The sequence below is a fragment of the Lithobates pipiens genome, unplaced genomic scaffold (assembly GCF_037356315.1).
Source record: "Lithobates pipiens isolate NorthernLeopardFrog02 unplaced genomic scaffold, aLitPip1_a1.2 Scaffold_3, whole genome shotgun sequence".
NCBI classification, from domain to species: Eukaryota; Metazoa; Chordata; class Amphibia; order Anura; family Ranidae; genus Lithobates; species Lithobates pipiens.
Window position 1 is genome coordinate 237,944,152 of NW_027507790.1, and position 17,893 is coordinate 237,962,044.

The following is a 17,893-nucleotide window of genomic DNA, read 5'->3' on the forward strand; positions in this document are numbered from 1 at the left end:
TTCTATCTTGTAGATATAACAGAAAGCTAGAGAAAACATCTCTAAAGTAAGGAAAATTATTTTAGCTGACACCACAGAAAATGTCCCCACTAAAGATATCCCTCTATTCCTGTTTCGGTGGCAAATTAAAATTTTGGATTTTCCCACACCTTTAGCCCCTATGCCAATACTCACCTGGATAAATGGAGAGGGGTGATCTCCCTAACAGGGACAGACAGCAATAAAAATAAGACAGGGTTGGTAGCCTACTCTATTCAAACCAAGAAAAAGGTTTTAGGTTTAGAAACATTTTAAGAAAGAGATTAAGTGGTGGGATGGCCTAAAGTGACTTTAAAGTGGTTGTAAACCCTTACAAACCACTTTGACCTACAGGTAAGCCCAGATTAAGGCTTACCTGTAGGTCCAAGAAATATCTCCCAAACCTATACGGTTTAGGAGAAATTTGCCCGAAGACGGGCACCGCTGTCTACGGCGCATGCGCCGTAGACAGCGGTGCGCAGGCGCACTGAGTGTGGCATCGTCGATGACGAAGATGCCGCGCAATGCCGCGCGTCTCGGCTCCCGTGCGCATGCGCGGGAGTGACGTCATTGCGGCTTCGCCGAATGACAGTGGCGGAGCTGCGAGACCCACCGAGAAAATGGATGCGCTGGACTACAGGGGACAGCTGGCTCCTGTGTCAGGTAAGTGACACATAATGGGCTACTATGCGATGCATAGTAGTCCATTAAGTTTTGCCTTTGCAGGGAATGAAAGAGGAAGTAAACTCATCAGGGTTTACTTCCTCTTTAAATGTTGGCTCCCAGTCTCCTCTAAAATTCCAAATTCCTTTTTTTTCCCTTGTTGCTGTGATCCGACTTCCTGTTAAAAGGTGGCTTGTTCATTCTTCATGGTCTTCAAAGACCTAAAGGTGGCAGGTATCTGACATCTGATGCGCCATTGGTTATCGTGGATAATTTAACCCTGGGAGGGTTGATGTTTATTTTCCGAGCATGAGAATGCAAGGAATCTTCATTTGGTGAGTGCATTTCTTAGAGGGAGTGACATCACCAAGTGCACGCGGTGTAGTGGAAGATTTTGAAGACTATAATCTACATGTGCCATTATGGCTTATTTATGGACTGTTTAATCACGGACTATGATTTAAAATATATAATTTAATTTCATTTGTTATTCACACATATCACAAGGTGGTTATTGTGTAAGTTTGAGACACTAGAGCTACTTTTTACTTGAAATACACAGGGTAAATATTTTTTTTCCCATTACCGGTAATTCATTTAAGTGCCAGCTTTTTATTTATTGCATTATCCTTGGCACAGTGGTGGTACTCCAAGTGTAGGTGATCGTATCTTGTGGACCAACTTTTTTTATAGTGCCCCATTATTGGTGTCATTGGGAGGAATGGTTCCCCATTGTTGGTGTCCTAGGGATGAATTGTGCCCCATTGTTGGTGTCAATGGGAGGAACAGTGCCGCAAGGGCCAGATAAAGGCAAGCAAAAGGCCGCAGTTTGGAGACCACTGGTGCAGGGCATACTTCGATTTATTTTCCCCTGTAAGAGGCAGGGTTTTTTTATTGTACCAAGAGCACCATGCCAAAAACTAAATCAAATGTGCCAAAAAACTATAAATGTATGTCCACAAAAGTCCTTAACTTATTTTTGCATATATGATTCCTAATTTAATGTGTACTTGTTCCATAGGAAGGAGTTTGGGTGGTTTGTACACAAACAACCTCTGTATTTGTTGTACAAGTCTTACTGGCCTCCAGCAGAAATAACTGGACTCCACTAAATAACACAAAGGTGTGGAATCCCAGGATAACAATCATCAATTGACAAATAAGTCGGGAAGTGAACTGCTTTTTTAAAGCTGGAAATGCCTTTGAACTCTATGACAACATACCATTTGCTTTTTCCCACTGCAGGTTTCGTGCTGAAGACTCAGGTGAGCAGGCCTTCTGCTGTATTTTATCCGTCAATGCCCTCCTGACAGATAAGCTGCTGCAGATTTCAAGAGCTTGCACTCCTTTGGTGAGCGAGCAATGTCCCATGTCTGAAGGCAAAGCAAAAGAAATAAAATGACACATTTCTCTAAAATCGCAGTTTTATAAGTTGTATATTTGCAAAGAACTTTTAGCAGAACAAAATATATTGTTGCCTAAAAGGTCAGTCCATCTAAAAGTGATGTTGCAGTTATAGCTAGAGTCTGATGGAATGGGACTCCTTTTTCTCTTGAGGACTCGTGGTGAAATATACCAGCCGTAGTTGTTGACTGTTTGAAAAGGCTGCATTTCTAGAACGTTGGCACCAGCTGCCATGGAGGTGGGTATAATACACCTTTTTTTAGCTGCATTTTTAGAGCCTGATAGGGTTGCCTTAAAGAGGAGCTTCAAGCCCTCCCAGAAAAATTAAAAGTCAGCAGCTACAAATACTGTATGTTAAGACTTAATGTACTTAATGTAAGGATACTCACCTGTCCAGGGATCCAGCGATGTCCTCACCCGAGCCGATTCTTCAATCAGCTTCGGGTGCAGGCACCAGCATCTCTAGTAAGGGAAACAGGAGTTAGGCCTTTCAGCTTCCCAGCCGGTTTCCTGTTGCACATGTGCCTTGTGAATGGTCCCTGTAGTCTTCTGGGGACCTGTGATGTGTCCCAGAACACCGCAGAGGAAGGAGGTGGGGTGAACTTTCAGCTCAGGTACCCACCCCTCCAAAACTTGTTAAATGTGGCAGTGGGGGGGGGGGGTGCAAACAAGCGGAACTTACCCCTTTGGGTGAAGTTCCACTTTAACCGAGGTAGAGAAAAGCAATGTCCCTGACCAAGTCATGCTGTCTGGCAGGCTACCTGAGTCAAAAGACCACCTTCACAGAGTTAGAAATCTTTTGGCAGATCAGACAACTCCGATATATATGTATTTCAACTTTGTTTTAGCTATTTGGCTGGAGTTTGGCTCTAAGCACTACTGTGGCTGATCTATAAATAGGAGATAATAATAATGCAGACAGCGTTCTATGGCCATTATTGCAACAATAAAATACTGACTCACCTTCTGCAACCTGATCCAGAAGGACTGTGATTTTCTTATCTTCCATTAAACGCTTTTTCAAAAACTTCATGAAAATGCCATTTGCAAGATTGGAATGCTGGATTTCAAATGCCTCGGCCCCTTGGCACCTACAGGAAATTGGCATAGGCCATATGAAAGGTCAACAGAAAGAAGGCAGGGAAAGCAGCACAATTGCTAATAACCTTCTCTAGCTTGCACACTGGACTTTAGAAATCGATGTTCAGTAGTCAGTTTATCACTTCTTCTGCGAGTGCTTCCCTTGGGCCCAATTAGGAAAATGTTGGTAGCTTCATGCTGAAGAGCTCATAGAACAGAGCCCCATGGGAGCATGAGGGAGTTCAGGAAGACATTCCCCAAAGAATCAAATTACTGTTAATTTGCCATGATAAAAAAAAGCTTCAGACAACATTTCTAATTATTTTACATTATTCACATCTAAACTGAAAGCATAAAATAACACCAGTATCATTTCAGGAAGGATTTCAACCTTTTCTGTGAAAAAAAACCCCAAAACACTTAAAGTGTATGTAAACCCTAACAATGAACTTCCTTTATTCTCTCCCCTTTGGCCTGTTAAATGTGCTATGCAAGTTGTTTTTTTTATGTCTGTTCAAAAAGTAAAAAAAAAATAAGATTTTTGTACTTATCATAAAATCTATTTCTTGAAGCCCATTGAGGGACACAGGATTTGCAGAAAATCCTAGACATTTGGGTTACATGTAGCTGTCTACAGGAGATGGGCACTGGCAAACAGGAAACAACATTGAAGGCCATTGCTCATATAATATACACTATATTGTCAAAAGTATTGGGATGCCTGCCTTTACACGCACATTAACTTTAATGGCATCCCAGTCTTAGTCCGTAGGGTTCAGTATTAAGTTGGCTCACCCTTTGCAGCTATAACAGCTTCAACTCTTCTGGGAAGGCTGTACACAAGGTTCAGGAGCGTTTCTATGGGAATGTTTGACCATTCTTCCAGAAGCACTTTTATGAGGTCAGGTAATGATGTGGCTGAGAAGGCCTAGTTCGCAGTCTTCACTCTAATTCATCCCAAAGGTATTCTATAAGGTTGAGGTCAGGACTCTGTGCAAGCCAGTCAAGAACCTCAACCCCAAACTCGCATACATGTCTTTATAGATCTTGCTTTATGCACTCGTGTGCAGTCATGTTGGAACAGGAAGGGGCCATCCCAAAACTGTTCCCAAAAAGTTGGGAGCATGAAATTGTCCAAAATGTCTTGGTACGCTGATGTCTTAATAGTTACCTACACTAAAACTAAGGGGCCAAGACCAACCCCTGAAAAAATGCCCAACACCATAACCCCCCCTCCACCAAATGATTTGGACCAGTGCACAAAGCAAGGTCCATAAAGACATCAGTGGGCAAGTGAATAATGTGTTGTTTAAACACATCTTCCATGAGCAAGCTTTGTGTTATGTTAGAGTAGTCCCTTAACTGTAAAACCCATTGAGGCACGGTTTTACAAATTAAAGTCATTACCAACAGAGGATGAAGGCTTGTTTCAGTTAATTAAAACTGAAATTTAAAAAGGGATCCATCTGGCTGTCAATAAAGTCCCCAAAGGTAAAGCCTCCTTCCATAAACCAGTATGATAAGATGTCCATTAAAGTGAAGATCTGGAGAATCCACAAAGAGTATTGACCATTCATCAAGGAATTCCCTATCATTAATGCTTTATCCCACTGTGAGGAGCATGGAATGTTCCCATACTTCAAAAAGGAAGTGTTAGCCCTTGTACACACAGTCGGATATTCCGACAGAATGTGTCCTATCGGACTGTTTTGTCGGATATTCTGACTGTGTGTGGTCTCCATCGGACTGTTTCCGTCGGAATATCCGACGGACCAACTTTTCCAAATTGCCGGTAAAATTTTCTGACAAAATGCTCCAATCGGACATACTCCGATCATGTGTAGCCTACTCCAAAGTGCCATGCATGCTCAGATCAAATTCCTAGACCAAAGCTATTGGCTACTAGCCTGAACGTAGTCCCGTCATAACGAAATAACGTCATCACGTTATGTACAATCGGATTTTCCGACAACTTTGTCCGACCGTGTGAATGCAACAGTTTCGGACAAAATCCAACGGATTTGGTTGTCAGAATGTCCGACCGTGTGTACAAGGGCTTAGACAACAGAGGATATAGAAAATGTCATTGTGTTAACATGAGCTGAAGGAAACCCTTTACCTGGTACAGCAGGTGGAACCCTTATGCCGCGTACACACGACCGGACTTTCCGGCAGAAAAGGTCTGATGGAATCATTCCGTCGGATATTACGATCGTGTGTGGGCTTCAGCAGACTTTTTTTAACAAAAATTCTGACAGACCTAGAAATAGAACATGTTTCAAATTTGTCCGATGGAATCAATTTCTATCGGGATAACCGTTCGTCTGTATGCTGGTCCAACGAACCAAATATGACGCAAGGGCAGCTATTGGCTACTGGCTATTGAACTTCCTTTTCTAGTCCCGTCGTATGTCATCACGTTCTAAACAAACAGACTTTAGTCTGTTCGTGTGTGGGCAAGTCCGTTCGATCGGAACACCGTCGGGAAGACCGTCTGACCTTTTCTGCCGGAAATTCCGGTCGTGTGTACGCAGCATTAGATGCATAGCAACGTGTACTGCAACAAACAGATTGGAAACAACAGTGTGCCTATCAATGTTATCAGGAACATGGTCAAATAACAGTCTTTACAGAAGTAGTTGGTAAAGATGCTGAATCTGATCTAGAGATAATGATAGGGGCCTCAGACATTCTGAGAGATAAGTGTGCCATAGTATCAGAACTAGGTGCTTGCACAGATGGTGCTGAGGAATAAACAAAAGCAGATTGTTCCACATATCACTAACACAAAAAGACTGCCACAAAGGCCAAAGTGGATATAAGAGACCTGGTAGACACAGCATAGGTCTCAGGCACAGGAAGCAAGGAGGCCACTGATGAGGATGATCCAAGAAAAAATAGGGGACCCAGGATTCAGAACAGACATCAGTTTCCTCTAACAATACACGTGAATTGCTTCCATTAGTAGGGGAGTATGTAGCGAATTCAAGGCCCAGCACACTCACAAACCCACAAACCCAGACTGTAGGTGCTGGTGAGGTTCGTAGGTGGCTAGTAGTAATCAAATCACTGATGGCAGGCAGTGCTGCAAGGCCGAGACCTAGATTACCCATATTATGCAAGAAGCAACAGGAAGAGACAAAGAGCTTTTAAAGACAAAGGACAGGAAAGGAACAAGAAGTGCACGTGCAACACTGTCCCTGACAGATGAGGTCAGTACTAAGTTTCTGTGGGCTAAACAATTACTTCAGTAAAAAGGGCATTCATTTTTATGAAAAAAGTGGCACCTAGCCGTAAAAAATTGTGACATAGTTACTTTTGCTATAACAACTGAACTTAACCAGTAAATGTAATAAGAGACTGGGTCACACCTACAGACTGTGTCGCAGCTCTAAAACTGGAAATACTCAGAAAGATATACAGTGTGCAAATAACTGAGAAGTAACAAAAATCGCAGTCAAATGCGAAAGAGATACCACAAGATATGGTAACCACAAACAGACCTACTCACAGGGAGAGAGTCTATAGGGACTGGGTGACACCAAGGGTCAGGCCCGGACTGGCCATAGGGCAGAGTTGTTATCAGCAGGGAGCAGACTACAGTCCCCAGCAAGCTCTCTGCTGGGGGGAAAAGAAAACCAGGAAACAAGCTGAGGAGTGCTTGTAGCAGCTACTAAAGGAGACATGGAAAATGAAAGAGAGGACTGTGCTGGGGAACTAATATTCCCAGCACCACCAGAGAGAGTCACATTGTACTGCACCACCAGAGAGTCACACTGTACTGCACCACCAGAGAGAGAGCAACGCTGTACCCGCACCACCAAAGAGTCACAGTGTACCGTACCACCAGAGAGAGCCACGCTGTACCCGCACCACCAGAGAGAAAGCCACGCTGTACCCGCACCACCAGAGAGAAAGCCACGCTGTACCCTCACCACCAGAGAGAGCGCCACGCTGTACCCGCACCACCAGAGAGAAAGCCACGCTGTACCCGCACCACCAGAGAGTCACACTGTACTGTACCACCAGAGAGAGAGCCACGCTGTACCCGCACCACCAGAGAGAAAGCCACGCTGTACCCGCACCACCATAGAGTCACACTGTACCGTACCACCAGAGAGAGAGCCACGCTGTACCCGCACCACCAGAGAGAAAGCCACACTGTACCCGCACCACCAGAGAGAGAGCCACACTGTACCCGCACCACCAGAGAGAGAGCCACACTGTACCCGCACCACCAGAGAGAAAAACACACTACCCGCACCACCAGAGAGAGAGCCACGCTGTACCCGCACCACCAGAGAGCCACACTGTACCCACACCACCAGAGAGAGAGCCATGCTGTACCTGCACCACCAGAGAGAGCCATGCTGTACCCACACCACCAGAGAGAGCCATGCTGTACCCACACCACCAGAGAGAGAGCCACGCTGTACCCGCACCACCAGAGAGAGCCACGCTGTACCCGCACCACCAGAAAGAGAGCAGGTCAGTGTCACTGGGCCGTGTGGGCACAATAGGAGACAGACGTATATGGCCACAATAGGACTTGGACACTGTAATATAAAGGGAACTGCACTGTAATCATTGCAGTGCCCCATTATAGTGCAGTTCCCTTTATATCACCAGCCACCCCTACGAATGTCTAATGACCCCCCCCCCCCCCCCGGTCCCTGGAAAAGTTGGCTGCTCAGTCTAAAATGCCCGGGCCTATATTTTGTCCCAGTCCGGGCCTGCCAAGGGTCGTCTCACAGTGCTGAAACTGGAAAGTAGTCTGCGGCTAGTTGACAGTACATGAAGGTCTGGAAAGCACCAAGATATAGAGCCCAGCGTGAAAAGATCACCTAAGATGCTCATATCACATCGATCAGAAGCTCACACACGAGGAAGGTATATAGAGATGGTATAGTGTCACTGCTCAAGAAAATCTGTTGAAAGTCCAACAATGCAGGACTCATCACTGAAAAGCCACATTTGAGATAAAATGAGTAAAGCTTACTTAAATTGAGAGACATCAGATAAACTGGATAAACCAGAGGCTATACCACTGCTATAAAACTGGAGGTGTTCTGTGGCTAAGTGACACAATACACACAGTTTGGAAAGTGCCACAATGCCAAGTGCCCAAAGTTCACAGTCCAGTGAGTCCATGGGCCTACTCATGGATTGAGTCTTCAGAGATTAGGTCACACCAGAACCTGGAGAGTGCTCTGTGGATAACTAATGCTGGTCATACACTATAGAAAAAAATCGTTCTAACCCATTTAAAAAAATAAAACATTTGGCCGTGAATGGAAACAATAGTGCCATCGTGTAATGACCGATAAATGGGTCAATGGACATAAATGAATCAATTTTGTGTTTGTTTTTTCACATATACCTAGTGCAAGAAGTTTGGACGAGAAACAAATTAACCTTTCAATTTATCGTTCGTTCTGCAGAAGATTTACAAACTTGTCATTCCTTTTTTTGGCTCAAAAACATCCCAACCGATTACTGATTTGTGCCCATTAACTGGCCGAAAAATGAACGAACTGTCTAAATGACAGAATTTTGTCTGTTCTTTCGTATAGTGTATGGCCAGCATTACATAGTACAAAAAGGAAAGCTCACGTTCTAGGCTAGCCACACAATCTTTGGTCCAACAGGGTCTGGGTATGGCCTCCAAGGCATCATCAAAGATAAGTGATCCAGAAGGTGGCTGTATCAGGACTAGCTCAAGCAGCATTTTTAAAGCCTAACTCTGGGAAATATAAAAATGATTCCTTGCAGTATTATTGTGCCCTCGCTGATTGGGTTAATTGCCTATTTAGGTCTAGGGAACTTGAAAAGAGGATTTACTTACCTAATACACCTTCACACTGCTAGACCATCCCCTGTATCATCATCCTCCCATACTCCAGCGGTCTAAGGTCCTGAGATCATCAAGACCAATGCCGGGTGGGACAGTCCACCGCCAGAGTTTGGGGGAGCTCCATCTACTGGGGAGCCAAGGATAAGGTTGGTTAAAGTGTTTCACCAGTCCCCTAGACTTCACAAGCAGTTAATCCTTGCAGTTTTGGCACAGCCCAATTGCAAGGGATAATTAAAAAATTTTCTGAAGTAGGGCTTTAAAAGGGAAGTATGACCAATGCTTTTTTGGCCATACTTCTCTTCTGGGTTACAGGAGTGCACTTACTTGTACTCTGCTGCGACCCAGAATCAGAGGGCTATTACCTGCTGTCAGCTGATGTCACAGAGCCACTCCAGGCTTTGGTATCCTCCCAGATTCCTGATCAGCGAGCGGCTGAGATTCGGAGCCAGCTGCTCCTACCCCCTCTCCAGGGTAGAGGGGAAAAGCAGGAAGTGGTGACTGACATTGCTCTTTGCTCAGAGGGAACTGAGTGATCAGGGGTCATATGATTGCTCAGTTCTCCGGCTTAGAGCTAGTGGGTGACAGCTGCAGCTGTATGTTTATTTTTGTAATCCCATGCTTCTCCTTTGTCTTTATTGAAGAGAAAAAAAAATGCAGAGAACCAACTATGTTAATAGGTAAAAATACGAAATCAGTATGTATTGTGCATGATGACCAGGAAGGTTTCATGTCCAATAAATCCACTGCCGTTAATCTGAGAAGGTTGTTCCTAAATATTCAGTCCAAGGCAGATAACATGGGCAGTAGGGCGCTACTATAGCTAGATGCCACAAAAGCGTTTGACAGCATAGACTGGGAATATCTATGGTCAGTATCGCTGAATTTTGGAATTTGTTCAGAATTACATTTCCTGGGTCAAGTTCCTCTACAGCCAGCCACAGGCCTCTGTTAGGGCACCTGGCTCTCTGACTCGGGACTTCGCATTGAAGAGGGGTACTAGGCAAGGTTGCCCATTGTCCCCCCTTCTCTTTGTGCTAGCTATTGAGCCACTGGCAATTGGGATTAGGACCAGCACATCACTGGTTTCTGCTATGGCAACATGAAAAATGTTATACGCAGATGACACCATGCTCCTACTTGGAGACACTGATCTTTTCCTTCGGGAGGTCATGTCAACCATATCCAGACTCTGTGGATTTTCAGGTTTGCTTATAAACTTTTCCAAATCTGCTCTGCTCCTGCTGGATGGGGATGACACAGACGGTGAACTCCTCATGTCCTATACCCATTACCACCTCCTTTAAATACCTGGGGATCCACACCACGTTTAGGCCAAGGGATCGTATTCACTTGAATATTTCTCCCCTCCTACATCGGTTTACAGAAAAAAATTAAAACTTGGAACTCCCTTTTTCTGTCAGTCGCTGGCAGAGTGAATCTAATAAAGATGATACTCATGCCACAACTACTGTATTTCCTCCATAACACCCCCATGGTCATTCCCTTGAAGATATTCCGTATAGTAAATACCATTTTTCACAGCCTCATTTGGGAAAATAGATCCCCTAGGATTCAATTAGAGCACTTTCAGAGACTCAAAGACAGCAGCGGATTGGCATTGCCCATTCCCTAGCTGCCCAGCTACAACATTTAATTGGCACATTTGTAACAGCAGAGGGGACAACGACTAGGTCGGAAAACTCATCTCAGAAACTGATGCTTCACGTGGTGGGTAAAGGCCCAATCCCCATGGCGCTGGAGGCCTCGGCCTTCACTAAACCACACAAAAAGTACCCAACTTTTAGTCTAGTTCAGAAGGCATGGAACACATCCAAATATCTCCAGAATGCTGATGGTTATACAGACTGCAGACCAATATGGCACAATGACACGTACACTGAACTGGCCAAACTGCATCTGGAGCTAGGTGGAAGGCATTTGGAGTTACCCATCTCAAGCAAATATTCAGTGGTGGGATGCTGCGCTCCTTTGCGGATTTGAAGGAAATATATGGTCTACCCCCCTCAATGCACTTCTACTATCTGCAACTTAGCCTTGCTGTCACAGCACAGGGCCGGTCCTCAGAGTGGCACTTGTCCCTGACGCCGGTGTTTATCCTTCTTGAGGATGCTGTTTCATCCAAAAGATTTATTTCTCAATGCTATGCCATCCTGTTACAATCCGTGATGAGGCAGCATCCCCTGAGGGTGAGGGAGAAATGGGAGGCAGATGTTGGACAGTTGGATGGGGAACAATGGGAGGAGATCTTTCAGGCGGTGGGCCTGTGCTCACTAAACGTGTCCCAGAGACTTACACAACTATATATAACTGTGAAGAATGTACTACACCCCTCACAGACTTCACCTGATGAACTTGCAGCCTGACTCCACTTGCACAAGATGCAAAGAAGATCATGGGGACCTCATACACCTGCTTTGGAGGTGCCCCAAGTTACACACATATTGGGCAGGAGTGGTAAACACTATCAACTCAATGTTCAAAGTTACTCTTCCACAGGACCCAAGAGCGTGTCTCCTGGGTGCTTTGGAGGAATATGCATGGTGGGGGCACAGCATAGAGGCTATACACAGAGTTCTATTTCAAGCTAGAAAATGAATTATGGCACACTGGAAGTCTGAGCCGCCCCCCACCATAAAATAATGGATTGATAATATTAGCACAACATTGAGAATGGAAAAGTTGATATACCAGCACAGGCAAAGTGCAAAACAATTTGAGAAACTATGAGCACCGTGGCTGGATGTGCTGGGACTAGCCCTGGTTGAACAATGGGCTAAGAAAAGTAATAAAAGGGATAAGGTGAAAATGAAGTTATAAGTATATTGTTGGTTAACAGTAGGAATAATATGTATGGAGTTGAACTATATTGCAATGAAGATAATGTTTGTAATACACTTCTGCAAATTTAATATCATTTTGTTGGATTAAAAAAAAAAGAAAAGAGAAGAAGCTTAAAAAAAGTAAAACGAAAGCAGCGCCCACATCTAAGGACTGGTTAGCTGCAATGTATTTTTGCTCTTGTGCAATTTGTTTCTTGAGACTTGCCAGCCACAGTTTTGCCTTAAATCCTTCCAAAATAACAGTGGAAACTTTCAAAAAGTTTGAAACGTTAAACTGAGAAATGTTGAAAATATTAGGTAAAAGCAGGAAGTCTCATTTCCTGAATTCTGAAGAAACAGCAAGTGTTTCTCTTTTTGCAGTGTTAGATTTTCCTGAAAAATTGCTGGGACTTAACGGTCAAAGTTAAGCCTCATACAGGCGGTCGGACTTTGTACAAACTTTTCCGTGGACTTTTGTACAAAGGGCGTTGGCCGTAAGTTTGTATTGCATACACACGGTCGGACTTTTTGACAACAAACACGAACGTAGTGACGTCACAACGTACTGACGCCACTTCAAAAGAGGACATTCAATTACTTCAGCATCACCTTTGGTCAGCGTCTGTATTGTTGTCTGATCTTTTGCATTGGTTCTGAGCATGCGTGTTTGTACTTTGTACAAAAGTCTGATGGGTTTGTGTACACACGATCGGACTTTGCTCCATCGGACTTTTGTTGTCAAAAAGTTTGTCCGTTCGCACAGCCAACAAAAGTCAGATGAAAACCGAAAAAGTTTGTCCGATGGAGCGTACACACAGTCGGATGTTGCTCCAAAACAGCTAATTTGCATGTTTGTTGTCAAAAAGTCTTAAGGCCCGTGTGTACGGGCCTTAAGACTGCAGATGGCAGCCTGTGTGTACGTCTGCAGAAGGCAGGTGTAGCCTGTGACCAAAACAGCACGAATCTGACAGTGAGTAAGCCAGGAAGCTTTCGTTTGTTTATACAGTGGTGGTGGAACCCCCTGGGTGGGAAGATTACTGTTTGTTTAAAGTTTTTCGTTACCTTTAAATAAAAGTAAAATTTTGAAAATTTTGAGGAAACTTTTTTTAAGTTTCTGTTATAAAATGTTGCACATAAGTCATTTTTTTTTCTTCTTCACTGATGTGCGATGATGAGGCGGCACTGATTAGGTGGCACTAATGGACACAGATAGGCACTGATGGGCATGAACTGATAAACAGTTTGTTATAAAATGTTACAAATAAGAAATTGTTCTTCACTAATGTGCGTTGATGAGGCTGCACTGATGAGGTGGCCCTGATGGCCACTGATGAGGTTACATTGATGGGCACAGATAAGCTGCACTGACAGAGCTACACTGATGGTCACTGATGGGGCTGCACTGATAATCAACTTCTTTTATTGAATGTTGCAAATACGTAATTTTTCTTCTTCATTGATGTGCGCTGATGAGGCTGCACTGATGAGGTGGCCCTGATGGACACTGATAAGCTGCACTGACAAAGCTACACTGATGGGCACTGATGAGGCTGCACTGATAATCAGTTTCTGTTATAAAATTTAGCAAATAAGTAATTTTTCTTCTTCACTGATGAGGCTGCACTAATGGGCACTGATGTTGTGGCCCTGATGAGGCGGCAGTAGGTGACACTAATGGGCACAGATAGGCAGCACTGATGGGGCTGCACTGATCATCGGGACACTGATGATCAGTGCCCTGATTATCAGTGTAAACAGTGTACTGATAGCCATGCCAGGTATCAGCACTCCTTTCCTCACACAGGTACACTGCAGGAGGAAGGGAATGCCTATAACCAGCAAGAGTGTTTACATCTGATCAGCTGTGATTGGACATCGTGGGGCCCCCTCCTCATCCACACCAGGCCCTTTGGGTCTGGTATGGATGTAAAGGGAACCCCACAACCAGGGGCGGACTGACCATTTGGCCCCTCGGGCACTGCCCGAGGGCCCCAGGCCACAAGGGGGCCCCATCAGAGTTGCCAGGCTCAGTAAAACCAGGGACAGCATGTAAAAATCTGTGTGTTTTTTTAAATCTGTCTTTGAAATGTCCCTTACCAACATCCTTTTGGTCTAAAAATCCTGAGATTATAACTGCCCCACCTCTCCAGTACCTTCTCAGCCAATAGAAAAATGTCTGTGTATACTGTGTGTACATGTATGTATATACTGTGTGATTGTATAGTGTGTGTGTATACTGTGTGGCCCCTTAATCTCTGATTGCCTGGGGGCCCCATAATCTCCTATTGCCCAGGGGCCCCATGAGTTGTCAGTCCGCCCCTGCCCACAACAAAAAAATGCTGTGGCGCCCCCCTCAAAATCGATACCAGACCCTTATCCGAGCATGCAGCCTGGCAGGTCAGGAAAGGGAGGGGACGAGCAAGCGCCGCATGTCCCCAATATGGGGGCGGTGCTTTGGGGAAGGGGGCTTCCATTTTGATGGGGACAGGGAACTCTTCCCCACAACCCTGGCCAGTGGTTGTGGGGGTCTGCGGGTAGGGGGCTTATTGAAATCTGGAAGCCCCCTTTAACAGCAGCATTCCCATATCCCACCCCCACCCCCCCCATGTGAATGAGTATGGGGTAGTACTCCTACCCAGTCACCAAAAAAGTGTAATAGTGAGTAAAGATACAACATGAGTTCTTCGTCGCCGTGCGATCTTACCTGTCAAAACCAGGTACCTGCTCACCCTCAAAAAGTGCCAAATGTGAGCTTCCCCTTTTGGGTTCATCTCCACTTTAAAAACTGTCAGACGGCGGAGCGACAGTGGCGGTGGGCATTGTGACTGACGACGGATCTAGACATTGTTCATTATTTTTTAGTAAAGGACTTGTCAAAAACTTGTGTTGTGTCTTTAGTTGCTTTTTACACTTTTTTTTGTGAATAAGTGGGCCATACTCATTTACATGGGGGGGGGGAGCCTGATCTGGGGGCAAAGATCCTGATAAGCCCCCCTGCCCATAGATCCCCATAACCAGCGGACCAGGGTTCAGGAAGGGGGGGAAGCTTTCACCCGTTCCCTTCTTTTCCTGACTTGCCAGTCTGCGTGCTCGAATAAGGGTCTGGTATGATTTTTGAGGGGACCCCATGCCATTTAAAATTAAAATGTTGGCGTGGGGTTCACCTCAAAATCCATACCAGACCCAAAGGGACCCTCGTGCAATTTTTTTTTCTTTCTCTCCCTGCAATTCTTGTTTTTACATTCAGCTGTCAGAGGGGAACCCCACTGACAGCTGAGGATTCATTGGTTGTTAAGGATGCGGCAACAAGCTTCCCAACCTGCTCCATAACAACCGGCTATACATAGTTTGTTATGGACAAAAGAAAAGCACAAAACACATAAAAAAACACAACACTTGCGTTATGGTATGGGTCCGTTGAAGTCTATTACATGCAAAATGCAATCTTCTGCAGGAAACTTGTACCACAGAAAACTGTATTGAATGGACTGTAGTGTGTTTATGCAACCTTCAAAATGCACTTAAAACTGCATTGGTGTGAACCTAGGGTAAGGAAAACATTTTTTGCCCTTTTGCCTTAAAGCATATTTAAAAATGAAGAAAGGCAATTTTATATTTTTTAATCCACCTTCTTCTTTTGGTACATATTCTATGGTTAGGAAGGGCACTTATTATGTGAAGCTCACATACACATCCAATATTTCTAGATGGCCGTACAAAATCTAGATTTGCTGATCATTGGGCTCTATGGTCACCCACAACTGAATGATCATATCTTTAGCTGTCAGCCAAGGTCAATGGATATGAGCAAAACTTACGTGGCATAGCCGAAGACAATGTTAGCCGTCACCCTCAGGTTGTCAGGAATTAGGATAGTGTTGTCATACTGGTTCCTGTAAGAAGATAGGTTTTGGGATGAGAGACAGACAGATACAGTTTGTAACAAAAAAAAACACAAAATTGCCCACTCTTTATGTCTGTTATAAACAGCCTGTAATGAGAAAAACACAGGCTGCCTTTTCTCACAACTCCTTCTGAAAATGCAAGTCCTGGCTCGCAGTCTCCACTCTAATTAACCTCAAAGGTATTCTGTCGGGTTGAGGTCAAGACTGTCAAGGTCCTCGACCCCAAACTTGCTCATCCATGTCTTTATGGACCTTGCTTTGTGCACTGGTGCGCAGTCATGTTGGAACAGGAAGGGGCCATCCCCAAATTGTTCCCACAAAGTTGGGAGGTTGAAATTGTTTAAAATGTCTTGGTATGCTGACGCCTTAAGAGTTCCCTTCACCGGGACTAAAGGGGCCAAGCCCAATCCCTGAACAACAACCCAACACCATAATCCCCCCTCCACCAAATGGTTTGGAGCAGTGCACAAAGCAAGGTCCATAAAGACATGGATGAGCAAATTTGGAGTGGAGGAACTTGACTGTCCTGACCTCAACTCAATAGAACACATTCGGGATAAATTAGAGCAGAGACTGCGAGCTAGGCCTTCTCATCCAAAATCAGTGCCTGGCCTCACATATGCGCTTCTGGAAAAATGGTCAACCATTCCTATAGACACTCCTAGACCTTGTGGACAGCATTTCCTGAAGAATTGAAGCTGTTATAGCTGCAAAGGGTGTGCCAACTCAATATTGAACCTTACAGACGAAGCCCTTGTACACAGGATTTTGTCCGAAACTTGTGTTGCATACACACATTGTCGGACAGAGTTGTCGGAAAATCCGATATTACGTAACGTGATGACGTTATTTCGTTACGATGGGACTACGTTCAGGCTAGTAGCCAATAGCTTTGGTCTAGGAATTTGATCTGAGCATGCGTGGCACTTTGTTCGTTCAGAATTCTCTACACACAATCGGACAAAGTCCGATCGGATCATGTTGTCGGAAAGTTTTATAGCCCAGCTCTAAAACTTTGTCTGTCGGATATTCCGATGGAAACAGTCCGATGGAGCCCACACACAGTCGGATTATCCGACAACAAGGTCTGATCGGACATTTTCCGTCAGAATGTCCGACCGTGTGTACAAGGGCTAAGACTGGGATGCCAATAACCACTTGCTTACTGGGCACTTATACCCCCTTCCTAACCAGGCCAAATTCCAGCTTACATCGCGCTCACACTTTGAATGACAATTTGCGCGGTCATGCAGCATTACATTTTTATAATTTTTTCCACACAAATAGAGCTTTTTCTTTTTGATGGCATTTAATCACCGCTGGGTTTTTAATTTTCTGCTAAACAACCAAAAAAGGACTGAACCTTTTGAAAAAGAAAAAGATAATGTTTTTCATCTTTTGTTATAACATTTTGCAAACATGTAATTTTTCTCCTTCACTGATGGGCACTGATGTGGTGGCCCTGATGGGCTCTGATGAGGCGGTAGTAGGCGGCAATAATGGGCACAGATAGGCGGCCCTGATATGAACAGATAGGCACTAATGGGGCTGCACTGATAATCAGGACACTGATGATCAGTGCCCTGATTATCAGTGTAAACAGTGTACTGATAGTCATACCAGGTATCAGCACTCCTTTCCTTACAAAGGTACAGTGCATGAGGAAGGGAATGCCTATAACCAGCAAGTGTATTTACATGTTATCAGCTGTGATTGGACACAGCTGGTCACATGGTAAAAGGCTGCTATGATTGGCCCTTTACCGCGATCTGTGATCAATTGTGTCCTAAGGATAAAATGTAACATTTTGCAAACAGGTAATTTTTCTCCTTCCCTGATGGGCAGATAGGTGGCACTGGTGGGCACTGATCAGAACGCACTGATGGGCACTGATATCACTGATAGTTGGCACTGATAGGCGGCAATAGTGGGCACTGATCAGAAGGCACTGATGACGAAGCACTGATGGGCACTGATTAGCAGCACTGATGGGCACTGATAGGTGGCACTAGTGGGCAATGATTAGCAGTACTGATGGGCACTGATAGATGGCACTGGTGGGCTTGGAAAGGAGTTAAAAATAGGTGTCACTCTTTTTTTTTTTAAACATTGTGATTTCTAATGATCCT

General features: G+C 44.6%; 1 protein-coding gene across 3 annotated transcripts in view; it reads right to left on the minus strand.

The window, feature by feature from the left end:
* The window catches only part of MALT1 (MALT1 paracaspase), a 183,101-nt gene that overhangs the window by 7,244 nt on the left and 157,964 nt on the right, over nt 1–17,893 (minus strand). For all 3 annotated transcript variants that reach the window (XM_077462918.1, XM_077462919.1, XM_077462917.1), the window contains 3 exons: nt 15,678–15,752; nt 3,049–3,176; nt 1,905–2,054 (listed from right to left, as the gene is read on the minus strand). In XM_077462918.1, the coding sequence (XP_077319044.1) occupies nt 1,905–2,054; nt 3,049–3,176; nt 15,678–15,752 (353 nt within the window). The remainder of the gene's footprint in view (nt 1–1,904; nt 2,055–3,048; nt 3,177–15,677; nt 15,753–17,893) is intronic.